This window comes from Colius striatus, chromosome 5, assembly GCF_028858725.1.
Source record: "Colius striatus isolate bColStr4 chromosome 5, bColStr4.1.hap1, whole genome shotgun sequence".
In the NCBI taxonomy this organism is placed as follows: domain Eukaryota; kingdom Metazoa; phylum Chordata; class Aves; order Coliiformes; family Coliidae; genus Colius; species Colius striatus.
The window spans coordinates 34,829,137-34,853,695 of record NC_084763.1 but is presented as its reverse complement, the minus strand read 5'-3'; the positions used below and the strand labels follow the sequence as shown (position 1 = coordinate 34,853,695).

Sequence of the window (24,559 nt, the reverse complement as noted above, 5' to 3'; positions counted from 1 at the left end):
ATTCAAACCCTATAGTAGATATGCTAATGAAACTCATTAACTTATCCTAATGATGAAATCTTCAAAAATAATGTCACTTATAGACTAGTCTTCAAGGATTCCTTCCCTTGAAAAACAAAGTAAACAGAATCCTGAAGAATTTGTCTTGGTCTGATTTAATTTCAACAATGCAATATTACAGAAATGTACACAGACATAGTAACCAGTGAATTCTGAAATTATTTTATTTCACTGTGGAGTGGAGCTTTAAGTTTCTTCAGACCTTATCCAAACCTGGTTCTGTTCTGTTTAAGCTTGAACTCAAGGAGCTGGGGAATGTAGAGAGCAAATCACTTGTATGTAGTGTGTCCTTTCCAGCAGTGTCAGGTGTCTGTTTCTCTTAGCTGCTTTGTAGGTGTCTTTCTATCATTTGTTCTGATAAACTTTCATTTCAATAGGAACCTCGTTTCTCCTTTTACCTCTTTGTCAGTTTTTAACTTCATCTTTTGTCGGGGGTTGCAAATTCCTGAAATTGATGATAAATATCAAGTAGACCCTATGCTGCTGGCTTTTCTCCCTTGTTTTTTTTCTATGCCAGGGATGGCTTATCCATAGGAACCATGGAGGAATATATGCATTACCTTTAAGCCGTGGACACTTCTAGCTCTTCTAAAAGAGATTGTGTGTAGGATCTTTATAAAAAGAACTTATTTCCATCTTTTTTCTTGTGCAAAACATGTACTAGAGCAGATAATATTTAGAAATTTACCTTCCAGTATGCATTGCAACCGCTGCGTTTTATAAAGAGCATAAAAATAGTATGAAAATCTCAAATAAGATTTAAGATATAAAAAGTATTTCTTATCTGTATGCCATTCTAGAAAGCTTTTAGTGTCTTTGAAACCATTTAAAGAAGTGTACTGAGATTTCATTGTGCAAAATACGTGAAAAATTACAGGTGACAGGACTCACTAGTACTCAAAAGCTTTAAAAATTATGTATGTTTATAATGCTTCTTTCTTAGCATGTCTCAATGGAGAATGATAGCCTGGTTGCAGAGAGAGAGAGGATGCTTTTGGAAGAACTGGAATCATTAAAACAACATTCTGTACCCAGAAAAGAGCGAGCATTTTGTGAGCTACAAAACAACAGCACACAAACGGAGGTAAATAGGGTCTTTGAGTTTCTTGTCAGCTGTGGCATGTAAAACCAGTAAGATTCCTTTGCACTGGTAGTCTTTTTATGTAATATATTTTCCTAAAATAGACTGGATATTGCTTGAACAGAGCAGGATTAAGAATCAAGAGGTGTTACTGGTAGACATTTTTTAGTTCAAGTGTGCAGAAGCTAGTTTATCAGCTGGAGATTCCTACTATAGCTGTTTGCTCAGATTAACTTGTGTTTTCATATTGCTATAGCAACACCAACAGAAAGCAGAACAACTGTTTAATCAGTGTAACAAAGTTCTTTCTGATAAGCCTTGGCTTGGATTTCCTGTTCTGTAGTTATTTATGTTTTAGCTAATTTTTCCTTGTAGGAAGAATAGTTCTTGATTTGTATTTTGGTATTGAAGATTTATTAACAAAACAACTAATTTAGGTTTTTAATTTCCTAATTCCTTGCTTATAAGATGAATGTGTTGATTCTGGAATGACTGGGTTTTTGTCCTTTTTCTCTTCTCTCCCTCTGCAAAAAACTTACTCAGAATGAAAATTATAACCAAAGTGATGTGAGAGTGCAGATCTTTGAGGGTGAAGATGGAGGAAGAAAGCCTGATGAAACATCTTCAGCTTTTCTTTCTAAAGAAAGGTGCTTAGAACTGTTAAGAAAACATAATTTTTTTAAAGTTCATAATTATGTTCTTCTTGTTAATATTAATGAATTTTATCCTGATGATAATGACATTATTTATTCTAGATTATCATCTTTATATTTTACACACTTTAAATGATCTTATTTTTATAAAGCCTAACTCTGTAATAGCATAGAGGATGAGATAAATCATAACCTATTTTACTCTGTCTTTCATATTACATATATATGACATACATTACCTATATTGTCCATATATTTATATATACTATAATACATATATTACATCTATGTCTATTTCATATTACATATATATGCATATATTCTCTTTTATATTACATATGGAATCATATGCATCATTTATATATATGTATTTGCATGCCTATTGTATATACATTGTATGTGTATATTAATTGTTTATTTTACTGTTCTATAACTTCATCTGTATAGTTGAACAGTCTTTTTGATAGTCATTTTGAGAAAAGAGTAAATTTATGATGCATACTAGGCAAATGTAGACTTCTGTTTTAAAAGATTAACTAGATAAAATACCAAGATACAAATACAAATATTGATCAATAGTTTTACTTTTTACTTATTTTGTAAAAAGAACTGATTGATAACATAAATGTAATTTTAATAATTCTGTATATTATGTCGGTTTTAGTCTTAAAAAAGAAATTTTAATCTTGCTGTTTCAACTGCAGATCTTTTCTGGTTGCAAGGGTGTATAAGGGATAAAACCTACTTTGAAAGCAGGGGAAAATCAAAAGACTGATTACTTTCTGTCATGCAGGCATGGTTTTCAGAAAGCTAATGAGAAACTAGTGAAGATTCTTTTAGAAGTTGTGAAGACAACTGTGGCCATGGAGGAGACAATTGGTTGCCACGTTCTTGGGTTACTGGATCGGTCTGGGAAAGACCAGCTTTCTAAATCATCTGGATGGGACACAGAGACAGAAGAGTCGGTAAAGCCCTGTATCCATGTGGGATATGAGAAAGGTACTCTTGTATGGTTTTCTGTTTCATAATTAAAGTATGCAAATGCTACTTGTTATATATTTAAATAACCTTAATACTGATTTTTTTAATTAAAAAGAAACTATTTTTTAAAAAACTATTTGCCATTTGAATGCATGTGGCATCTCTCCTTAAGAGACGACACTTAAGGTCATGCCCCAAACCAGTTATGATTCATATTTGGCGTCCTGTTGTAAAGCCTGCAACAGAATGGGAAAATGATCAATACAAAAATAAATACATTCCTGTTGAGGGAGACAAAGAGAAGGAGAATGAAACATGATTCCATGACATTTTGCACCAAGTTTACACCTTCCTCTGTACATGTGGGGAATGGGAACTGGTGCAAAAAACTGTACCTCTACTACTGCACTTATTGTATCTAGGGATGTTGCTGGTCACTCTGATCAACTGAAATGAGACAGTCTATATGCTTATGTATACGTGCTTATGGACTTTCTTAGTCTTCTAAAGAGGGTGGTTACTTACAAACAGCCTTTTGGAAACAGTTCCAGGAACTTTCTAACTGCCAAGCAGTGATGGGTAACATCAGCTGTTTGGAGGAGTGCTAGTTAGCACAAGCCTAAAGGAGCATTTCAAACTTGTAGTTAATTGCTTACCAGTGTCTTAATAATACTCTCAGGCTGTGTTTAATTTCCCGTGATTGTACTAGGATAGTGTCCATCATTTCTCTTTTGAGCAAGAATAAGTGCTCTCTTGAATTGCTGTTTGGATACCTATGGTACAGAAGCCAGTCATCCTGGGTCTTAGAGGGAGGCAACATGCAACAGATCAGTTCGGCCTAAAACATGTTAAATATCTTGATGTAGCTGTCATTTTAACTACTGTGAACGAGAAAAAGAATGGGAAGCCAAATCATTGTTAAGAAAGAATCCATTACAGAGTAATAATCATAGAATCCTAGAATAGTAGGGGTTTGAAGGGACCCTTGAGGTCATCTAGTCCAACCCCCCTGCAGAAGCAGGGTCACCTAGATCAGGTTTCATAGGAACATGTCCAGGCAGGTCTTGGAGACCTCCAAGGAAGGAGACTCCACAACCTCTCTGGGCAGCCTGTTCCAGTGCTCCCTCACCTGAACAGTAAAATAGTTTTTTCTTATGTTTAAATGGAACTTTTTGTGTTCCAGCTTCATCCCATTACCCCTTGTCCTGTTGCATGATACAATAGAAAAAAGGGATGTCCCAACCTCCTGACACCCACTCTTTAGATATTTATAAATGTTAATAAGATCACCCCTAAATCTCCTATTCTCGAGACTAAACAGCCCCAGTTCCTGCAGCCTTTCCTCCTATGAAAGATATTCCATACCCCTGATCACCTTGGTGGCCCTGTGCTGGACTCTCTCCAGAAGTTCTCTGTTCCTATTGAGCTGGACTCTCTCCAGAAGTTCTCTGTTCCTATTGAGCTGAGGAGCCCAGAACTGGACACAGGACTCCAGATGAGGCCTTATCAGGGCAGAGTAGAGAGGGAGAAGAACCTCCCTTGACCTGCTGGCCACACTCTTCTTGATGCATCCCAGGATGCCATTGGCCTTCTTGGCCACAAGGGGACATTGCTGGCTAATAATTAGCTTATTGTCAACCAGGACTCCCAGGTCTCTCTCAGCAGAGCTGCTCCTCAGCAGTTCGACCCCCAGCCTGTAGTGGTGCATGGGGTTGTTCCTTCCCAGGTGCAGGACTCTGCATTTGTCCTTGTTGAACCTCATGAGGTTCCTCTCTGCCCAACTCTCAAGCCAGTCGAGATCCCACAGCCTTCTGGGGAATCAGCCAGTCCTCTCAATTTGATGTCATCAGCCAACTTGCTGAGGGTACACTCTGTCCCCTCATCCAGGTAATTGATGAAGATATTGAACAAGACTGGCCCCAGAACCGATCCCTGTGGAATTCCACTGGCCACAGGCTTCCAACTCAACTCTGTGCCATTGATCACCCCCCTCTGGGCTCTGTCATTCAGCAAGTTCTTGATCCACCTCCCCATTTAGTCATCCAAGCCACACTTCCTGAGCTTTCTGATGAGGATGTTCTGGGAGACAGTGTCAAAAGCCTTGCTGAAGTCAAGGTAGATGACATCCACTGCTCTCCCCTCATCTAGCCAGCTGGTTATGCACTCATAGAAGGATATCAGGTTGGTCAAACAGGATTTCCCCTTGGTGAAGCCATGTTGACTCCCCCTGATAACCATCTTTTCCTTCATATGTTCAGTGATAACATTCAGGATGAGTTATTCCATCACATTTCCAGGGATGGAGGTGAGGCTGACCGGCCTGTAGTTTCCTGGGTCATCATTCTTGCCCTTTTTGAAGACTGGCATGACATTGGCCTTTCTCCAGTCCTCAGGCACTTCACCTGTCCTCCATGATTGTTCAAAAATGATAGAGAGAGGCTTAGCAATCACATGAACCATCTCCCTCAGCACTCTAGGATGCATCCCATCAGGACCCATTGACTTATGAGCCTTAAGCTTGGCCAACAAGTCTTTAACCTCTTCGTCTTCCACCCAGGGTAAGTCCTCTGCTGTCCTGGCCATCCTGTTATCCTTGCCAGACTGGGCTTCCTGAGGGTCAGCCTTGGCCATAAAGACTGAAGCAAAGAAGGCATTCAGTACTTCGGTCTTCTTTGCATCCTCAGACACCAGGGCACCCTCAGCATTTAGCAGCGGGCCCACATTCCCCTTTGTCTTCCTTCTGCTGCTGATGTACTTGAAAAATGCCTTATTACTGTCCTTAACTTCCTTGGCTAAATTTAATTCTAGAAGGGCCTAGCCTTCCTAGTTTTCACAACAAATGTTGCACAAAGAAGTAAAAGTGTGTTCTGGTTATGAAGACAATGATCACAGACTGTCACAGTTACACATATTGTGGTATTACCTAGTTCATTTGCTGAGCCTAGATCATAGTTGTGCCTTTTCTCCGAACACATACTGTTCCTTTTCTCCCTCATTTGCATTTGCTGAGAATATTGCTCCCTTTTTCTCAGACAATAAATACTTAACTATATGTACAAAGCACTAATACTTGGCCGTTGCCCTTCACCACTTTCATCTGTGCAATGCATAATACCTGCATTCACTTTTTGCCTGCACCTGCCCAGTAATGTGTATCCTTGGATCTGTCACTAATTATTGTCTTTAACAATTCTTAATATGGATTACCACATCACATATATGTAGAAAACACAGTTAAAAGCGTAGCTTTATTTTATTTTTTATATGAGTATAATATAGACATGTCTAACTTTTGTAATGCTACCTTCTAAAAGCACAGCAGGACCTTTAATTCGAATGTGTTGTTAATTTCTTGTGATGTCTTCTGGTGAAAGAGTGCTCTCTTAAGTAGAAGAGAACTCTGTTCTACTCTACTAGAAGTGAAGGCTGACTGTTTTAACTCTTACATTTACTGTTAGTATATTTTGAAGAGGCCATGTGAGGATTCACTCTTTAGTTAACAAAGCAATTTGTAAGGTACTGCAATGCTTCCTTTATTATACAGCTGTTCACATACCAATTGTTTATGCCAATATTCTTTTTTGCATATTTCCTTACAATGAGAAATAATTATGAAAGGAGATTAAATGAAAGAAAAGAGTGAGGATTAAAGAAAACTCAAGCGTATGGTGACTATAATAGGTGAATACTTTGTAATACATATACTTTGTAATGTATCTCTGAGGCTGTATTCAGTTCTCTTTTTTAAACTATTCAAAATGGCACAGCAGCATTCTTGTGTACAGAGTTCTTCCACTAGAGTCAGTCAGCCAGAATAGCAGTTGTACTGTTTCATCAGCTAAAGTATTCGATCCCCCTTCAAATGGAATTAGATGACAAATTCTATTAGTGTTTTCAACAAGACTGTTTTTATTCATTTCCTATACTTTTACTGAATTGTCTGAGAGGACATAAACTTTTTAAAAATGTTCCCTATTGTTTTCTGGAAGTAAGAAATAGGTAGACACTATTATATTTTAACCTGCGTGTGTTATTGTATTTTTCAATACCCCATCAAACAGATCTTCCTTTTTAGTTGCTTAGAAAACTTTTTACCAATAAAAATCTGATAGTGAAATAGAAAAAACATGTTTAATCAAGTGAATTCTTTTTGGCCTTCTGAAGATAACCCAATATTTATTGACAAGGAAAATTCAGATTACTGTTTTTGTTGAGTTTCAGCATTTTAAAAAACTGAATCATTAATGTTGCTACTTATAACCACAACCTGATGTCTAGAATGTATAGAAGTTTCTCTGGGACCTTGGCTAGGTTACTGGCTGACACAGTTTTATTTCTAGCAGAGCAAGTAAAGTTCAAATTTCAGTCATAAAACATATCACTGGAAGTGAAAAACACTTATACAAAGGAATGCAGTGAGTCAATTACATCTGGAGATTTGGGCCAGGAATCAGGGTGACAGAGCCACTAGGCTTTGGTGTTCTTCTCCCTCAGATATTGTACCTTGGGACTGCAGTAATGCAGGTTGCTCTGGAGAAGCCTCTGTGGTTATGGTATTCCTTGAACATTGTCTTAATGTCTTCATGAGCTCCTTGTTTCCGAACAATGTGCCAGGAATAAGGTAGTAAATAGCTTTATATTCTGAACTGCCTGTGGTAGTTTGAGCCTGGCTGGATGCCAGGTGCCCACCACACCGCTTTACCCCCCACCTCCCGAGAAGCAAGCCAGGGAAGGGGAGAAAATAAGATGGGAATCTCGTGGGTTGAGATAAAAGCAGTTTAATAAATAAGCAGCAAAGCCGCGCGCGCGGGAAGCAAAGCAGAAGCAGATAAAGCTGTTACTCTCTACTTCCCATCAGCAGCGATGTCCGGCCACCTCCCGAGAAGCAGGGCTTCAGTACGCGTAGCGGTTGCTTTGGGAAGGCCAGAAATGAATCTCGCCTCCCCTTCCTGCTCCTTTCCCCCAGTTTATATTCCTGAGCTGACGTCATATGGTATGGAATATCTCCTTGGTCAGCCTGGGTCAGCTGTCCTGGCCACAGTCCCTCCCAAGATCATGCCCACTCACAGCTATTGGTGAAGGTGGGGGAAGGAATGCTGGAGGGACAGCCCCGATGTTGTGCAAGCGGTAGTCATAATATTGATATCAATAGTAAGCACAGCACTGCAGGAGCTGCTGTGGAAAATCACTACCGTCCCAGACCCACTACAGTCTCCACCCCTTATTCCATACCATTTATGTCATGCTCAGACAAACCATCTTAACAATCCATATACATTCTTATATACTCTCATTAACCAGTACCCCCACTCTTCAACAGACAAACATCATTCTTGTATTCCCTCTTGCATCTTGCATCAAACAAACAAACAACATTCTTATATCTTTCATCCTCTGTAGATGTTCACTGGAGCAGGTCATAACTTCTGTCTCATCCATCAAGATGAATATCCAGGCCAGGGGAAACAGTATGTTCAGTGTTGGGCACCAGCACCGGCTTGGTTTGTCCACTTGTTCGGTTTTTCTTGCAAAGTTCATCTACAACAGATAACTCACATAACAGGTTATTTTTCCCCCAGGGTTAAGTCTCCTTGAGGTACACATCGTGTTTCCCCATCCTTTCTCATCACCCACCAAGTACAGCCAGGCCCTTGAGCAAAGACAATCCCACGAATGGGTTTGCCTTTTCCCATGGGAGGTGCAACCCATACTGCCTTCCCCAGCCATTTCCCTGGGTGCACTACGGGGACCTTATCTCCTCCCACAGTATGTAGTGGTTTTGTTTGGGCAGGACCAGGACGGTTAGTTGAACCTCTGCTATTGACCAGCCAAGTGGCTTCTGCTAAATTTTTATCCCACTGCTTCCATGCCCCATTGCCCAGTGCTCTCAACATGGTCTTTAGTAACCCATTATATCTCTCAATCTTTCCAGAGGCTTGTGGGTGATAGGGGATGTGGTATATCCACTCAATGCCATGTTTCTTTGCCCAGGAGTTTATGAGATTATTTCGAAAATGAGTTCCATTATCTGATTCAATTCTTTCTGGAGTGCCGTGTCGCCACAAAACTTGCCTTTCAAGACCCAAGACAGTATTTTGGGCAGTGGCATGGTTTACAGGGTATGTTTCCAACCAACCAGTAGTTGCTTCCACCATGGTGAGTATATACCGCTTGCCTTGATGTGTTCGTGGTAGTGGTCCAACATAGTCAATTTGCCAGGCCTCACCATACTGAAAACCCAGCCATCGGCCTCTGTTCCAGGGAGACTTGATTCGTGTGGCTCGCTTGATTGCGGCACATGTTTCACATTCATGGGTGACCTGTGTGATGGCTTCCATGGTCAAGTCCACCCCTCGATCACGAGCCCATCTATATGTTGCATCTCTTCCCAGATGTCCTGATGTTTCATGGGCCCATCGAGCTATAAATAGCTCACCTTTACGCTCCCAGTCTAGATCTACCTGAGCTAGTTCAATTTTAGCAGCTTTATCTACCTGTTGGTTATTCCATTGTTCTTCATTGGCACGGCTTTTTGGCACATGAGCATCTACATGACGTACTTTCAGAGTCATATTTTCCACCCGAGCAGCAATGTCTTGCCATAATGCAGCAGCCCAGATGGGTTTACCCTTGCGCTGCCAGTTGGTCTTCTTCCATTGCTGTAGCCATCCCCATAGAGCATTAGCCACCATCCAGGAGTCAGTGTAAAGATAGAGTACTGGCCACTTCTCTCGTTCTGCAATCTTTAGAGCTAGTTGGATAGCCTTCACTTCAGCAAACTGACTTGACTCACCTTCTCCTTCAGTGGCCTCAACAACTCGTCGTGTGGGACTCCACACAGCAGCTTTCCACTTACGATGATTTCCTACCACGCGGCAGGATCCATCAGTAAACAAAGCATAATGCCTCTCATCTTCTGACAATTCATTATATGGTGGTGCCTCTTGGGCGCGAGCTACTTCCTCAGGCAATGCTCCAAAATCTCTGCCTTCTGGCCAGTCCATGATTTCTTCCAGGATTCCTGGGCGATTAGATTTCCCCAGCCGAGATCGTTGTGTAATCAACGCCATCCACTTACTCCATGTAGCGCTGGTTGCATGATGTATAGAAGGGGTTTTCCCTTTGAACATCCAGTGTAACACAGGCAGACGTGGTGCCAAGAGGAGATGAGCTTCTGTGCCAATGACTTCTGAAGCAGCTCGAAGTCCCTCATATGCTGCTAGTATTTCTTTTTCAGTTGGGGTGTAGTGGGCTTCCGATCCTCGATATCCTCGGCTCCAAAACCCTAATGGTCGACCTCGGGTTTCTCCAGATGTTTTCTGCCAGAGGCTCCAGGTGAGACCATGCTCTCCAGCGGCAGTGTAGAGGATATTCTGCACATCTGGTCCTGTACGGATGGGCCCAAGGGCGACTGCACGAGCTATTTCCTGTTTAATTTGTTGAAAAGCTTGTTGTTGCTCAAGGCCCCACTCAAAACAGTTCTTCTTTCTGGTGACTCTAAAGAGAGGGCTCACAAGCTGACTATAACCTGGGATATGCATCCTCCAGAATCCCACAAGGCCCAGGAAAGCTTGTGTTTCTTTCTTATTAGTCGGTTGAGACATAGTAGCTATTTTATTCACAACATCCATAGGCACATGCCGACGCCCATCTTGCCATTTTATGCCCAAAAACTGTATCTCTTGTGCAGGTCCCTTTACTTTGTTTCTTTTTATAGCAAAACCAGCTTTCAGGAGAATCTGTATTATTCTTTTCCCTTTCTCAAACACTTCTTCTGCCTTGTTGCCCCATACAATTATGTCATCAATGTACTGTAAATGTTCAGGGGCATCACCCGTTTCCAGCACAGTTTGGATTAGACCATGGCAAATAGTAGGACTATGTTTCCACCCCTGGGGCAATCGATTCCAGGTATATTGGACACCTCTCCATGTGAAGGCAAATTGTGGCCTGCACTCTGCTGCCAATGGAATTGAGAAGAATGCATTAGCGATGTCAATCGTAGCATACCACTTGGCTGCTTTTGACTCCAGTTCATACTGGAGCTCTAACATGTCTGGTACAGCAGCACTCAGTGGTGGTGTCACTTCGTTCAGGCCACGATAGTCTACTGTTAACCTCCACCCTCCATCAGATTTTTTCACAGGCCATATGGGACTATTAAATGGAGAATGAGTTTTGCTAATTACTCCTTGAGCCTCCAGTTGATGAATCAACTCACGGATGGGAGCCAGGGAATCTCGGTTCGTGCGATATTGCCTCCGGTGCACTGTCCTGGTAGCAATTGGTACCTGTTGCTCTTGAACTTGCAGCAATCCCACAACAAAAGGGTCTTCTGAGAGGCCAGGTAAATTAGAGAGTTGTTTGATTTTCTCTGTATCTACAGTGGCTATACCAAAAGCCCATCGATACCCCTTGGGGTCTTTGAAGTACCCTCTCCTGAGGTAATCTATGCCAAGAATACAAGGGGCCTCTGGACCAGTCACAATGGGGTGTTTTTTCCATTTGTCCCCTGTTAAGCTCACTTCAGCCTCTAATACAGATAATTCTTCACATCCCCCTGTCACTCCAGAGATCCAGACAGAATCTGTGCCTCTATACCTTGATGGCATCAATGTACACTGTGCCCCTGTGTCTACTAAGGCTTTATACCTTTGTGGGTTTGATGTGCCAGGCCATCGAACCCACACAGTCCAGTAGATTCGGTCATCCCTTTCCTCCTCCTGGCTGGAGGCAGGGACCCTCTATTTCTGTTCTTCATCAGAGTATTCGCTATCTGATCCTTGCAATTGCAGACCTGAAGTCTCCTCATTGGCTTCGAAGGAAGTAGTTGCAGTTCTTCTATGTCTTGGAGATTGTTGATTGTCCTCTTTTGTTTTGGCAGCCACTCTGCTGACAGCCCTCTTGGGCGGTCCTTTTCTAACAGCTGCCTTCCCCCTTAGTTCACGTACACGCGCTTCTAGCTTAAAAGTGGGTTCACCATCCCACTTCCTCATATCCTCTCCTTGGCCACGCAAAAAGAGCCAGAGTTCATTTCGCGGTGTACTCCTGCGTCTGGGACTTCCCTTTCCCCTGGTCGGGACAGTGGATGACTGAGTTCTTGAGGCAGATCTAACAATCAGGCCATCATCCCACACTGATGAGGAGGTGCAGAGGCTCTCTTCATAGTTCTGTAACCAAGAAGATACCCTCTCCACTGTTGGTATGTCCATGTCTGGATGATACACCATTGCCAGGATATTAGAATATGTAGCTGGGGCACTCTGGATCACTTTTCTCAACATGGCCCGTGTACACTGGACATCGTCTGGATCTGTGGAGGCCTCAACATTATCCAGATCACCATAGATGACTTCCAACACAGCTAATTCCCTTAGATATTGGATCCCTTCATCAGCTCTAGTCCACTTTCCTCGGGTATTTACAAGGTCTTCCTTGAATGGGTATCTTGCCCGTACACTTGAGAGGAGTCGTTTCCAGAGACTACAAACTGAGGTTTTCTTTCCAATGCCTTTATCAATTCCCCGGTCCCTAGCAAGAGATCCTAGCTGTTGGGCTTCTCTGCCTTCCAATTGTTGACTGTCAGCCCCGTTATCCCAGCATCGGAGCAGCCAGGCACCAATCCGCTCACCTGGCTGGCGACTGTAATCTTTTCGCATATCTCTAAGTTCTGTTGAGGTGAGGGACCGAGTAGTTTCCATTTCCTTTTCGATTTCTCTCACTTCTCCTGATCTCCTTACCGAAGGACCAGTTTCTTCTTCTAGCCTTTCCTCTTCCTCCTCGTCTGCCCTTACTAATCGATGATATGGACTTGACCTCCTTATCCACTGCTTCTTTTTCACTACTGGGGCAACCACTGTGGTTGTTGTTTGGTTCCCTGACTCAACCATGGTAGTCTCAGGTATAGTTTGAATTTCCACCTCGGCCATAGTTCTCTGAGAGGGCTGGACTGCGACTGACTCAACTATGTTGGTCTCAGGTATAGTTTGAATTTCCACCTCGGCCATAGTTCTCTGAGAGGGCTGGACTGCGACTGACTCAACTATGTTGGTCTCAGGTACCGTTTGAGTTTCCATTTCAATTACAGTTCTCTGAGAGGACTGGAATGCAGCTCGGTAGGCAGAGGCTAGGCCCCAGTATAGTGCCTGAACCTGATGGGCCTCATTAGGGTAGGTAAGACACCCTTCTATCAGGTAGCGTGTCAGTAAAGCAGGGTTTTTTTATCTGTTCAGATGTAAAATCCCAGATTACAGGAGGTGATAACCGTCCTAGGAATTTGCCTAAATTCATCCACATACCCTGCCACCCAGGGACTGGCCGCTTCAGGGGGCATTTTAACATGTTTCCATCGCAAATTTGTACTCTCTGATACCCAGATGACTCCAGATTCCACAAGATATATAATATACCAACCATGTTAATTAGTAATATTAAAACTCTCGTATAAGGGTGACTAAGGACCTGGGAAGTCTGTGTAACAGAATTGTCTAGATCAGTCCGAGCTGAGGAGAAAGAGGTGCTTTGCCCCATGGCCTCCACAAGATAGCTCCCACAGCACACTAAATTCATCAGTAACAGAATGAGACTTGCTATTATTATTTGGGCCATCATGTTCCCAGGCCCTTTCATCCTCTTCACAAAATTATATAGCCAGCTTAGCAAAGCTATTAAGGTTAAAGCACAGCCGAGAGTCAATGTTAGGAGCATCATGTTCCCAAACATTAGAAAGTGTAAGATAAGCTGCATAACAGCAAGGCTCCGTGACCAGCACAGGAACTTTGCTCTCATTGGTTTACTGTAATTGCAATGCAGTTAATGTAAATCTGCTATTATCTCGCCCCACGTTGGGCGCCAAAAGGGCTGTGGTAGTTTGAGCCTGGCTGGATGCCAGGTGCCCACCACACCGCTTTACCCCCCACCTCCCGAGAAGCAAGCCAGGGAAGGGGAGAAAATAAGATGGGAATCTCGTGGGTTGAGATAAAAGCAGTTTAATAAATAAGCAGCAAAGCCGCGCGCGCGGGAAGCAAAGCAGAAGCAGATAAAGCTGTTACTCTCTACTTCCCATCAGCAGCGATGTCCGGCCACCTCCCGAGAAGCAGGGCTTCAGTACGCGTAGCGGTTGCTTTGGGAAGGCCAGAAATGAATCTCGCCTCCCCTTCCTGCTCCTTTCCCCCAGTTTATATTCGTGAGCTGACGTCATATGGTATGGAATATCTCCTTGGTCAGCCTGGGTCAGCTGTCCTGGCCACAGTCCCTCCCAAGATCATGCCCACTCACAGCTATTGGTGAAGGTGGGGGAAGGAATGCTGGAGGGACAGCCCCGATGTTGTGCAAGCGGTAGTCATAATATTGATATCAATAGTAAGCACAGCACTGCAGGAGCTGCTGTGGAAAATCACTACCGTCCCAGACCCACTACAGTGCCATAAAACTGATGTGTTTTGTTTTCAACATGTAACCCTTAACCTTCATTCCTCAGTGGAATTCAAGGAGTAAACTGAGATACTACCTCAACATGATGTAAAATATGTATTGCTTCATAAATGTCAGTTTGTGGCAGCTCAAACAATTATGTATCTGAATCTTCTGAGTAAGCACTGTGCAATTAAACACTTTTCTTAGGATTCGTTGGGCTATAACATCAGACATGCTGAACTGTAAGGAAAAAATATGAACTGTTGCTGAGAATTTTATTTTAGTTATTTTGGGGTGAGAGATTTATCATAATTATATATCATCATTAGTAAAATAGGGTTAGGCATTCAGCTGCCAGGGGTGGGTAATAAGACTTGACAACATTTCTGTTTCTTGATGCCACTACTGAAAATCTTCTGGAAAGAGGCTGTACTACAATGCTGTGTATTGAGACCATTTTCAGGTGGAAAAGCTAGTGAGATTTTCACTTTGCAGTTGGGAAGACATCTAATGTGAACTTCCACTCTTAAGTGCCACTCCATAGATGTTATAGTATGGGCATCTACATTTATCCTTTGCCATTGATTTTTTAATTTGAGTTGTGAACCACACATTATAAACAGAATTCTCACAGGTTTTGTCATTAGTTCTTGTAGGCCAAATTGTACTGTTTTGGACATTGTCAAGAAGTTATAGTATTAGTGATGCAACTAATTTAAGAAACATACTTCAGACCTGACTTTTAAAAGATTATATTCTGAGAAGACATCAATGTTTTAAATTTTTTCTCTAGAATTTTCCAGTCAGCCAGAAGTTCAGCTGATGTTGCAACAGACTTCACATTTCTGCAGTTGCTTCATATAATATTTTTTTTTGTATTTGACAACATACACTCATGATTCCACAGTTCAACTGTAGCTCTCAAGCAAACAGTATACTCAAATATAAGCGTTATGGGACATGAGTTATGGGTTTAGCTTGAGAATGAAAGCAGGAACATTACATAGATAACTTTACTTCATCAAGTAATATATCGTTTTATCTTGTTTATAGCTGTGCTACTGTACTGTGGTCTTTTATTTTGTGAGATCTCTGAAGCTAAGCAGGGTCTTACCTGATCAGTACTTAAGATGGGTGGCCCTCAAAGAGCATCAGGTGCTGCAGTAAGTGTGTTGGTGGCACAGTAGGGAATACGTTTTCCTTCAACTCAGTCTTTAACCAATACTTTGGCATAGCATTTGGAAATACTCGTGCTGCTGGATGTCCATCCTAAATGAAGATCCTTTCTACTCTTAGGATAAAGCTGCTGCATCACTGTTGATATTTTGGGACACTTGGAGCCAACTAAAATTTGGGTGGTGAAAATCAAAATGCTATTGAATAAAAAATGTTAAATTGTTCATTTTGTAAGTCTTCCTTACACTGCAGGGGGTAGAACATTAGGGGGAAGCTATGGGAAAGCTTTTATGCCATCCAAACCCATTGCAAATATTCAGTGTGCTGTCAGAAAATGAACTGTTCCAGTTCAGCAGTCACAATTCTCAGAGAAACCACAAACTTAAACTCAAAGATAATGCAGTATTTCAACTGTATTGCTAAACAGACATTGACTATTCTTAAGAAGGTGTTTTTTGAGAAAAACTTAAGCAGAAGAAACATCTAATTGTTCTAAAAAAACCCAACAAAATACCGAAACAGTTTTTTCTTTTAAATACATTTCCAAAGTATTACTTTATTAAAGCAAAGTCATTTAAAAAAAAATCTACAAAAGCATTTATTTCTGCATTTCAAATCTAACAGCCTAATGACACAACACTTTTTAACATTTAACATTTTTAAAAAGTGATATCAACAATCATCTACCATTGTGATGTACTACTGTATTGTTATTTCATACTGTTATTTCATGTGATTTTTAACACAGCTCACAAGTTTGCTTTCACTTGTCTTGCTTAAGTGTATGCCTGAGTTCTAAATAAGGCAAATTTGCTGTTTTCTGGATGAATAACTGTCAGTTAATACCATAAGCAAACTTTGTGTCTTATGGACAATGCCTTTAAACTGAATCAGACTTGGGAAGATTGAGAAATAGGCAGGTCCCAGGTGGCCTATGCACAGAGAGAGCTGCAGCACTATACTTGCTTTATTTGGGTACCAGTTTTAATCAATTTTCAGTTTGCTGATAATAATGCTGAATGTTCATGTTCTGTATTGTAGTCTGTTTTTCCTGATAAGTTGTCTGAATTACTTGGGTGTTGCTGCCTTTATGCACTTGAGTCTATACTTTTGAATTGCTAGGTTGAACAGTTCTGAGTTAATGCACACTAACATAGCTAGATATTGATGAAACAGGGACTGACAGTCTGGGTGTTTTTTTAACTTGATTGCATTTTAAAGACAATTGTGCAATTAAAAAGTTTGAAGGTGAGCCTCAGCCCAAAACTATACTGAAAAAATGTCTAAAATATTCTGTTAGTATCTCCTTTTCTCTTTCCCTTCTGCTTGTTTTTAGCTAAGACATTGTGTATCTTGTGTATATAAATTTTAGTATGTGCTATTTACCTTTCTCTCTTTTGTGACCAATACAAATATTTTAATCATTTTATAATTTTTAATCATATACATGTACAGTTTTTTCATGTTTTTAGTGCTAAGAGCCTGTGTGAAAAGGTAACTCTTGTTTTTCCAGAGTCCTGTTCCTCATATCATGGTAGTGTGGGAGATGATGGTATTAACATATGGTCAGGAGCCGTGGATGAAGGACTACTAAGCCAACATCTTGCAGAAAGTGGAGTGGAAATAGATCCTGAGAATGAGGAACTCGTTCTGAATGTCAGTTCTCGACTACAAGCCGCTGTTGAAAAGCTTCTGGAAGCTATCAATGAAACTTCAAATCAGGTAGGATGAAGCATTTTGAATTTTGTCCCTTCTCTTCTCTAAGCATTTTGAATTTTCTCTCCTCTCCTCTCCTCTCCTCTCCTCTCCTCTCCTCTCCTCTCCTCTCCTCTCCTCTCCTCTCCTCTCCTCTCCTCTCCTCTCCTCTCCTCTCCTCTTTTTCTCATGAATGTGTCTTTTATAACCCTAAAAGCTCTAGGCTACAGCTGTAACTGTAGCTGAAACAATACTTCAGGTGTCTGTACTCAAAAAAGTCTGCTCCAGCATGATTTTACTGATGAATTTAAATTCATTTTAGAAATCTTCATTGGACTAGAGATGAAGCCTGAATTCAGGCAAGGTTATCAATGAAGGGCACTCTTTCATTGCTCACATGGGCCATCTGCATTCTACTGCAATCCAGAGATGAGACAGGAGGTATCAGGGCACATTGAGCTGCCCCTCAGCAGGGGAGAGTTAAGGGGAACTGTGCCCAGTTCTCTCGATAACATTTTAGTCCATCAACTGACCAGTAAAGGTGGAGTTCTCCTGCTGTCTCTTCCAACTATGATTTAAACATGACCTGTTAAGCACTCCAGTTAAGCTGGAGTCCGCACTCCAGCTCTCCATTGTTTGTGAGGTATGTGATTCATGAATACCCATCAAAAATGAGGCAGTGTATGGTACTCCTTTTTTGTTTGCTGTTGGGGTACTTTTACATGGTGGGATGTTAGTTGCTCTCTGGACTACTTCCCTGTTAATTGAAATGATAGCTATATACCTAGCTCAGGCAGTTCAAATCACATGTGCTTTACTTTTACATTACTTTGATACCTTCACATTGAGATTTACATAAAACTCAGCTTCACTGTAACTTTTTAAGCTATCTTGAAGAACTCAGTCTTTAGAGTCAGCACTTTAATCAGTTTTGAGACTACAATGCAAAGGGTACAGTGTGTTTTATGCTACAGACTGATCTATTAGTTAACCTAGTAACAATATTATTTAATGTTCTTGTCTCTAGGTGTAAAATGTGTAAATCATGTCTACTGGAAATGGAGAAAAAAAAACTGTGACAGTAAAAGTAATATGAACATTCATCTGTCTTATACTTTACAACTTTTATGCCCTTAAGTATTTGTTGCTTTTGAAAAACACGTTGAATATGAAGTTGATACTATCTTTTCTTATTTTTAAAAGAAAAAAAACCCAACAGACTACTTTATGACTAAATAAAGTTAAAAGTAATTTAAATACAAATTCAACCCCCCCCCCCCCCCTCCCCCCCCCCCCCCCCGGCTTACTAAAGCAAGTAGTCTGGTAGATCTGCAAGTGAGTTTCTGCATTGCATTTATTTGCAAACTTGTTCTGCAGCAACTCTCTTTAAATGAACTCATGCTCAAATAAGAAAGAGATGTTGGGCTTTTGAGGTCTTTTTTCATCTTAAGGCATAGTATTTCATAATGAAAAGAATATACAGATACTACAATATATGGAGGTCTTAAAATATATATATATTTTTTTAATATGATAAGAACACGTGATATAGACAGAGAAAACAAACTTTTACAGTAATTAAGAATTCATTGCTGCAATTATAAAAGTATTGTCAATTATTCCCCTTAGTTCTTCTTTTTCCTGAACATTCCACTGCTGATCTTTAAATAGAGTAGCTTTATATATGCTTCTGAATTATTTTACATTTATAACTTTTTGCTGTAAGTATTTACTTTTCATTATGCCAGTACAAGTATTCATTGTATTCTAAGTGGTTTATTTTTATTTAGTAGCGATGGATGAGAAAGTTTCATTTCCCTTGATACTTTTGTAGCTGAGACTTTGCAAATACCAGCAATAGATTTATGTTTTGTCTGAAACACATGCACACACATTCTTTCATTGATATGCATTATACAAATTCAGATTCATCCCTGATGATCATATCTGTTGTTTTCAGGTTTTTGAAGTTCATAAAATGTTAATCTATTTACACATTTTCCCACAGTATTAAGTATAAATAATGACATCTTTTTCTAGCTGTTCTATAGAGATACTGTGCAGGTGTTCAAGCTTTTCTCCTTTGCAATGTTTGCTGTGTTCTTACTGGATTGTATAGAGTTCCTGTATATACCAAGGTTTGGTAGGTGACTGCACAAATATTTTATGTATTCAGAAACTGGATTTTTTTCTACTCTGCAGTATTTTACAATCTAAAACTAATTGTAGGCAGAAAAGATTTTAATCTTTCCTCTTAATCAGTTGTATTGTGCATACAGACATAGAATCATAGAATTGTTTCAGCTGGAAGAGATCTTTAAGGTCATCGAGACCAGCCTTTGTTCTAGCCCTATTAACCACTAGACCATTTCCCTAAGTGCAACATTCAACCGGCTCTTAAACACCTCAAGAGACATTGACTCCACCACCTCCCTGGGCAGGCTGTTCCAGTGCCTGACAACCCTTTCAGTAAAGAAGTTCCTTCTCATATCCAGCCTAAACCTTCCCCATCTTTTCAAATAAACTTAAAAGGATGACAGAAACCTGGCAAAATGATCAAAGTAATTATTTGAGACCTGTCTGAGCACAAGCTTTCAGACCTGAAGGGCAGTTTTGGTCTTTTCAGGCAAGGTATATAGTGGGTGTATAAATTCAAATTCCACTTGCTGGTCGTATATATAGGTAAACAAATCAGGCCACTCCCCTGAGCTCTTTCAGTTGTGAGGTATTTAACAGGAAGCCTTCAAACTAACCAAGTTTGAGAAAGTTCCTCCTGTTGAATTAACTCCAAGAGGCAAGAACGAAGGCAAATAGTGACACATCTATATTTTTCTTTCATTTGCTGTAGTGGAGATGGAAAATAATTTTTAATTTCTGTTCTACTGCCTTACTTGTTTGCTGCAGCATACTTGTGCAGTAAAACAAAAATATGCTTCCTTGCTTTGGAAATCACCTGCCAGCTTCTACTGGAAGATTTCAGTTGCTTTTTCATACCAAAATTCTCTAAGAAGAATTTTTAGGAGTGAACATGTGAAGTTTTCTTGCACTTCTCTCTATTTTGGAGTAATCTACTCCTGAATTAACTCTGCTTGAGAATGTGATCTGAAGCTTCCTGCTGATTCTGAGTAGGTTTGTCACCGATGGTGCTGATATATGTCTACAAACTGTTAAATGTACTGTTAGGAATTTCTAAAACAGCCTAACTAGTGTAAAAAAATACCCATATGACAGTTGAGAAACCAGCAACAGCGATATTTTTTGGAATGGATTCTTACCGCACCTACTGGGCATCTAGTCTGTTTAGTGGTTTGCAGACTGAAAGCCAAGAAGATGACACATATGAGGTTGAATCTCGTGTGCCTTTACCGTATCCTTTTCCTTTCACTGAACACTTGGATGAGAATAATTCTGTAGTTGTAAATACTTCAATTTTTCACTTCAGACACAAAAAAAATGGACAGATTTTAAAAGTTATCTCTAAAATCTCCTTGCCTACACCTCCCTATTCAGTAAGTATATATTTTTTAAAAGAAATTATATTTTAAACCGTCTGAAATAGAAGAGAATGCAGTGAAAAATGCTATAAACTTATCTGACAGACTTTTTTCCTAAACGGTTTTTAATGGGCATTGAAAAGGCTTTAATTTAATACAATTCACTTAATTCATTTATAAATTTAGCAGATGCAAAAATAGTGTGTCATTGAATGTTATTGAATGACAGAAATATGAGATATGAGTTCTCTTTTTGAAGCCTTTCAGTGTTACTTGTTACATTGCATTTTTCTCACTGAATAATTTGAAGCAGGAGTCTGCAGTCAGTTCGGATTGTTGTTTTAGAGCATTCATGCACTGACTAGTAATATTAGCACAAGCTTGGTAATGGCTTCAACAAGTGATCACATGAAGAAATTGTTGTTCTTGAAAAATCATGTCATTTATGCTTCTTTTTTTGTTTTATCCTGGGATATTTTTAATACTTCCTTGAGTTACTATTATTGAAAAGAGATGGAGAATAATTTTCATCCTGAGATTTAGTTGGAGTATTTGGTGCATTTGAGTAAGCCATTTTTGTGGTACAAGTAAACCTGTCGTTTAGTAGACCCTTGGTATCTAAGATGAGTCTTTCATTAAACACTTCAAAATCTAAGGATGCTCTGTGATTTTTAAATATTCCAAACCAGAGCAGGTATTCAGCTGCAACATTTATACCTTTTTTTTTTTTTACAGAATAAATAATACACATTAATGATATCCATCTAAAAAGGAATGCTGCAGGAAAAAAAGTAATTAAAATTCAGTGTATTGTATAAGAGATGCATTGATCATTCAGATATTCTTGTTCAAGTGTATTTTTTTAAGTGGATTATTTTTTTAGCAATGTTCCATGAAATGTTCCTAACCTATTTTTCTGAGATTTTAAATCAAGTTTATTATATTAATTAACTTTGCTAGACATGGTAAGAAAGCTTTTCTTTTTGAAGAAATCAAGAGAAAGAATATGTTTAAAACGGTAGCAAAGCCATAGATGTTACTAACTTACAAATACGAGCCTATATCTCTAATAATAAAAAGGAAAGGGGGAAAAAAAGATATTATCAGGAAATACACATTTCATTTTCTGACATTGTTCTTGTTTAAAATAAGTTGTCTTTGAATACAAGCCACACAAAGAACTCGTGTATGGTTCAAATCTGATGATTTGTATTTGTGTCCCTCACAGAGGCAGATACAGACTATAAATGTTAACAATTGAGATCTTCTTGGTAATTGACTCTGGTTTGCTGTTGTTGTAGATGAATGTTTTGTATAATCAGAGCTTCTAACAAGCGTTCCTTGTCTACTGTTTTGCTTTTGTAACTCTAATTTTTAATCTTTTTTAAATTATCACTTTGGGTATGTTTAAACTAGACAGTTAGCATACAGTTTGATGCATTTTAGTCCTGGTTTTCTGGTAGTTTAGGATAGTGACGTAGTGAGATTGTATTACATCTGTGATAGTATACATTAAATATTAACCCATTAGATAAGCAGAGAAGAATAAAAAAAATCCTTAATAGTTATGTTAGGTGGACGCAGTTGGAAGAAAAATTGCTTCACTGCTTTGTTAGTTGGAAAGTGTGATATATTCAACATTCACATATTCCTGGTGTTCTCATTTATACATCTTAAGGAGAAGGAGAAATGAAGCATCGCTTGTGCCAGTTGATATCAAAACTTATGCCAGTTCTATGCAATGTTTTTTTAGCCATTCTAAATATATGGTGGACTATAGCTTACTTATATTTGGTACAAAACTCATATGTAAATAAAGGTGAATCTAGCATATACTAATAAATGGGAATTACCGGAACCAAGACACGGATTTAGACAGGTGGCTCATTGAGTTTACTATACTAGCAAAACCTATTTGCTTAGACTTTTGTACTGAGTCAGTCTTCCTATTGTAGTCTGCCAGTGTGTGTTCAGTAAATACCTTATTGAATGTCCAGTGAAACTATGTGAAACTTCCCATCATACTGTAAAGCAACTATTAATTAAATAGGAATTATATTCCTCTTTATCCTGCTTATTATATTCTGGTATTTAACAGAAAAACTTTGGGTTTTCTAACTTGTGTAATTTTTTTTCCTGTGGTAGCTTGAACATGCAAAAATTACTCAAACAGAACTCATGCGAGAGTCCTTCAAAAAGCAACAGGAGGCTTCAGAATTTATCAAGTATCAGGAAGAATTACAGGAACGTCTTAATGAAGAAACCAAAGCCAGAGAGCAGTTGGCATTGGAGCTTAGTAAAGCTGAAAGTGAGTAGTTTTTTTTTATGAGGTGTTGAACTTTGGCGTTACTTACTCATTAATTGGGTAAAGAAATGGAAAATTAGATCAATTTCTTTGCTAATTTTAAAATTTTATAAGCCTTCTGGATCGTTATGGACAAGATGGCCTCTGGAATTCCCTGTCAACATCAGCAACGCTGTGATTCTGCTTCCCAAATTTGTCTCACTCATTGTCTTAAAATTGTAGATTGTTACAACAGGGAAAATCTGATAATCTTTTCTGACATCAAGAAAATATGTTTTAAAGTGACAGACTTAATTTGTTCTTTTAAGTAGCTTTATTGTTTTGATAGCTGAATGTTTTGCTTCCACTCAGCATTTCTACCATGGTCTGTTTGTAATAATCTGGAAAAGATGCAAAACCACCTGCTTTTCAGGTAGAATCTCTGTAGTAGTAAGCAGGAAGATTTTGTTGTTGTTGTTATTTCTGAAGCTCAGCAGGTTTCTCTATGTCAAAGTAGGGGCACAGAGTAAAGTTTCATAGAAACGTTATTCCTGGAGAACACTACCCTGCCAGCCTTCCTCCTTTTCTTACGTAGACAGATAATCCAGTATCAGTTTACATACTTTTAATAACTGGGACACACAAAACCTGAAAAGAAGTGCAGGTTTCTAAGTCATGTGTCTAAAATGTGATTTGAGGGACAGTTGTCAGCCTGTCAGTTCACCAGCATAAATATTGTGTGTTGTCAACACCTGTACTGGCTGCAGCATTTCAATAGCTTTAACAAAACTAGAAAGGAGGAAAATTTATTTCAGGGGCAATAGATTAAAATATGAAAGAGGCATTGTTACTTTTTTTTTCATATGAAGAGTGGAAAAATATTTTGTATTGAACTGTGGTAGTTTGAGCCTGGCTGGATGCCAGGTGCCCACCACACCGCTTTATCCCCCACCTACTCAGCAAGCCAGGGAAGGGGAGAAAATAAGATGGGAGTCTCGTGGGTTGAGATAAAAGCAGTTTAATAAAGAAACAGCAAAGCCGCACGCACGGGAAGCAAAGCAAAAGCAGAAAAAGCTGTTACTCTCTACTTCCGATCAGCAGCGATGTCCGGCCACCTCCCGAGAAGCAGGGCTTCAGTACGCGTAGCGGTTGCTTTGGGAAGGCCAGAAATGAATCTCGCCTCCCCTTCCCGGTCCTCTCCCCCAGTTTATATTCCTGAGCAGACGTCATATGGTATGGAGTATCTCCTTGGTCAGCCTGGGTCAGCTGTCCTGGCCATAGTCCCTCCCAAGATCATGCCCACCCACAGCTATTGGTGAAGGTGGGGGAAGGAATGCTGGAAGGACAGCCCTGATGCTGTGCGAGCGGTAGTCATAATATTGATATCAACAGTAAGCACAGCACTGCAGGAGCTGCTGTGGAAAATCACTACCATCCCAGACCCACTACATGAACATATGTTAACATACAAAAAAGATGAAATGTTCAACCAAAACATAGATGACCTAAGAATTTGTATTCTTGCACAGATGGATTTACAAAATTGTTTAGTATTGATGAATTTCAGAATGTAGGCAGCTTTTGTGTCTGTTGCTGCTTTCCTTGAAGGATATTTTTGTCTAAATAAAGTTCTTGTTCACAAATCTTCGGTAATAAAGTAAAATAGACTAAAACAAAAACAAAAGATGTTAAGTTTTATTTAAAGGTAGGAAGCTGTCAT

The 24,559-nt window shown here is 39.7% G+C and overlaps 1 protein-coding gene across 10 annotated transcripts in view; it reads left to right on the top strand.

The window, feature by feature from the left end:
• Positions 1-24,559, top strand: part of AKAP9 (A-kinase anchoring protein 9) — a 137,885-nt gene that overhangs the window by 73,500 nt on the left and 39,826 nt on the right. For all 10 annotated transcript variants that reach the window (XM_061997141.1, XM_061997146.1, XM_061997144.1 and 7 more), the window contains 5 exons: positions 1,004-1,144; positions 1,685-1,788; positions 2,588-2,793; positions 16,880-17,088; positions 22,701-22,863. In XM_061997141.1, coding sequence (XP_061853125.1) covers positions 1,004-1,144; positions 1,685-1,788; positions 2,588-2,793; positions 16,880-17,088; positions 22,701-22,863 — 823 coding nt within the window. The remainder of the gene's footprint in view (positions 1-1,003; positions 1,145-1,684; positions 1,789-2,587; positions 2,794-16,879; positions 17,089-22,700; positions 22,864-24,559) is intronic.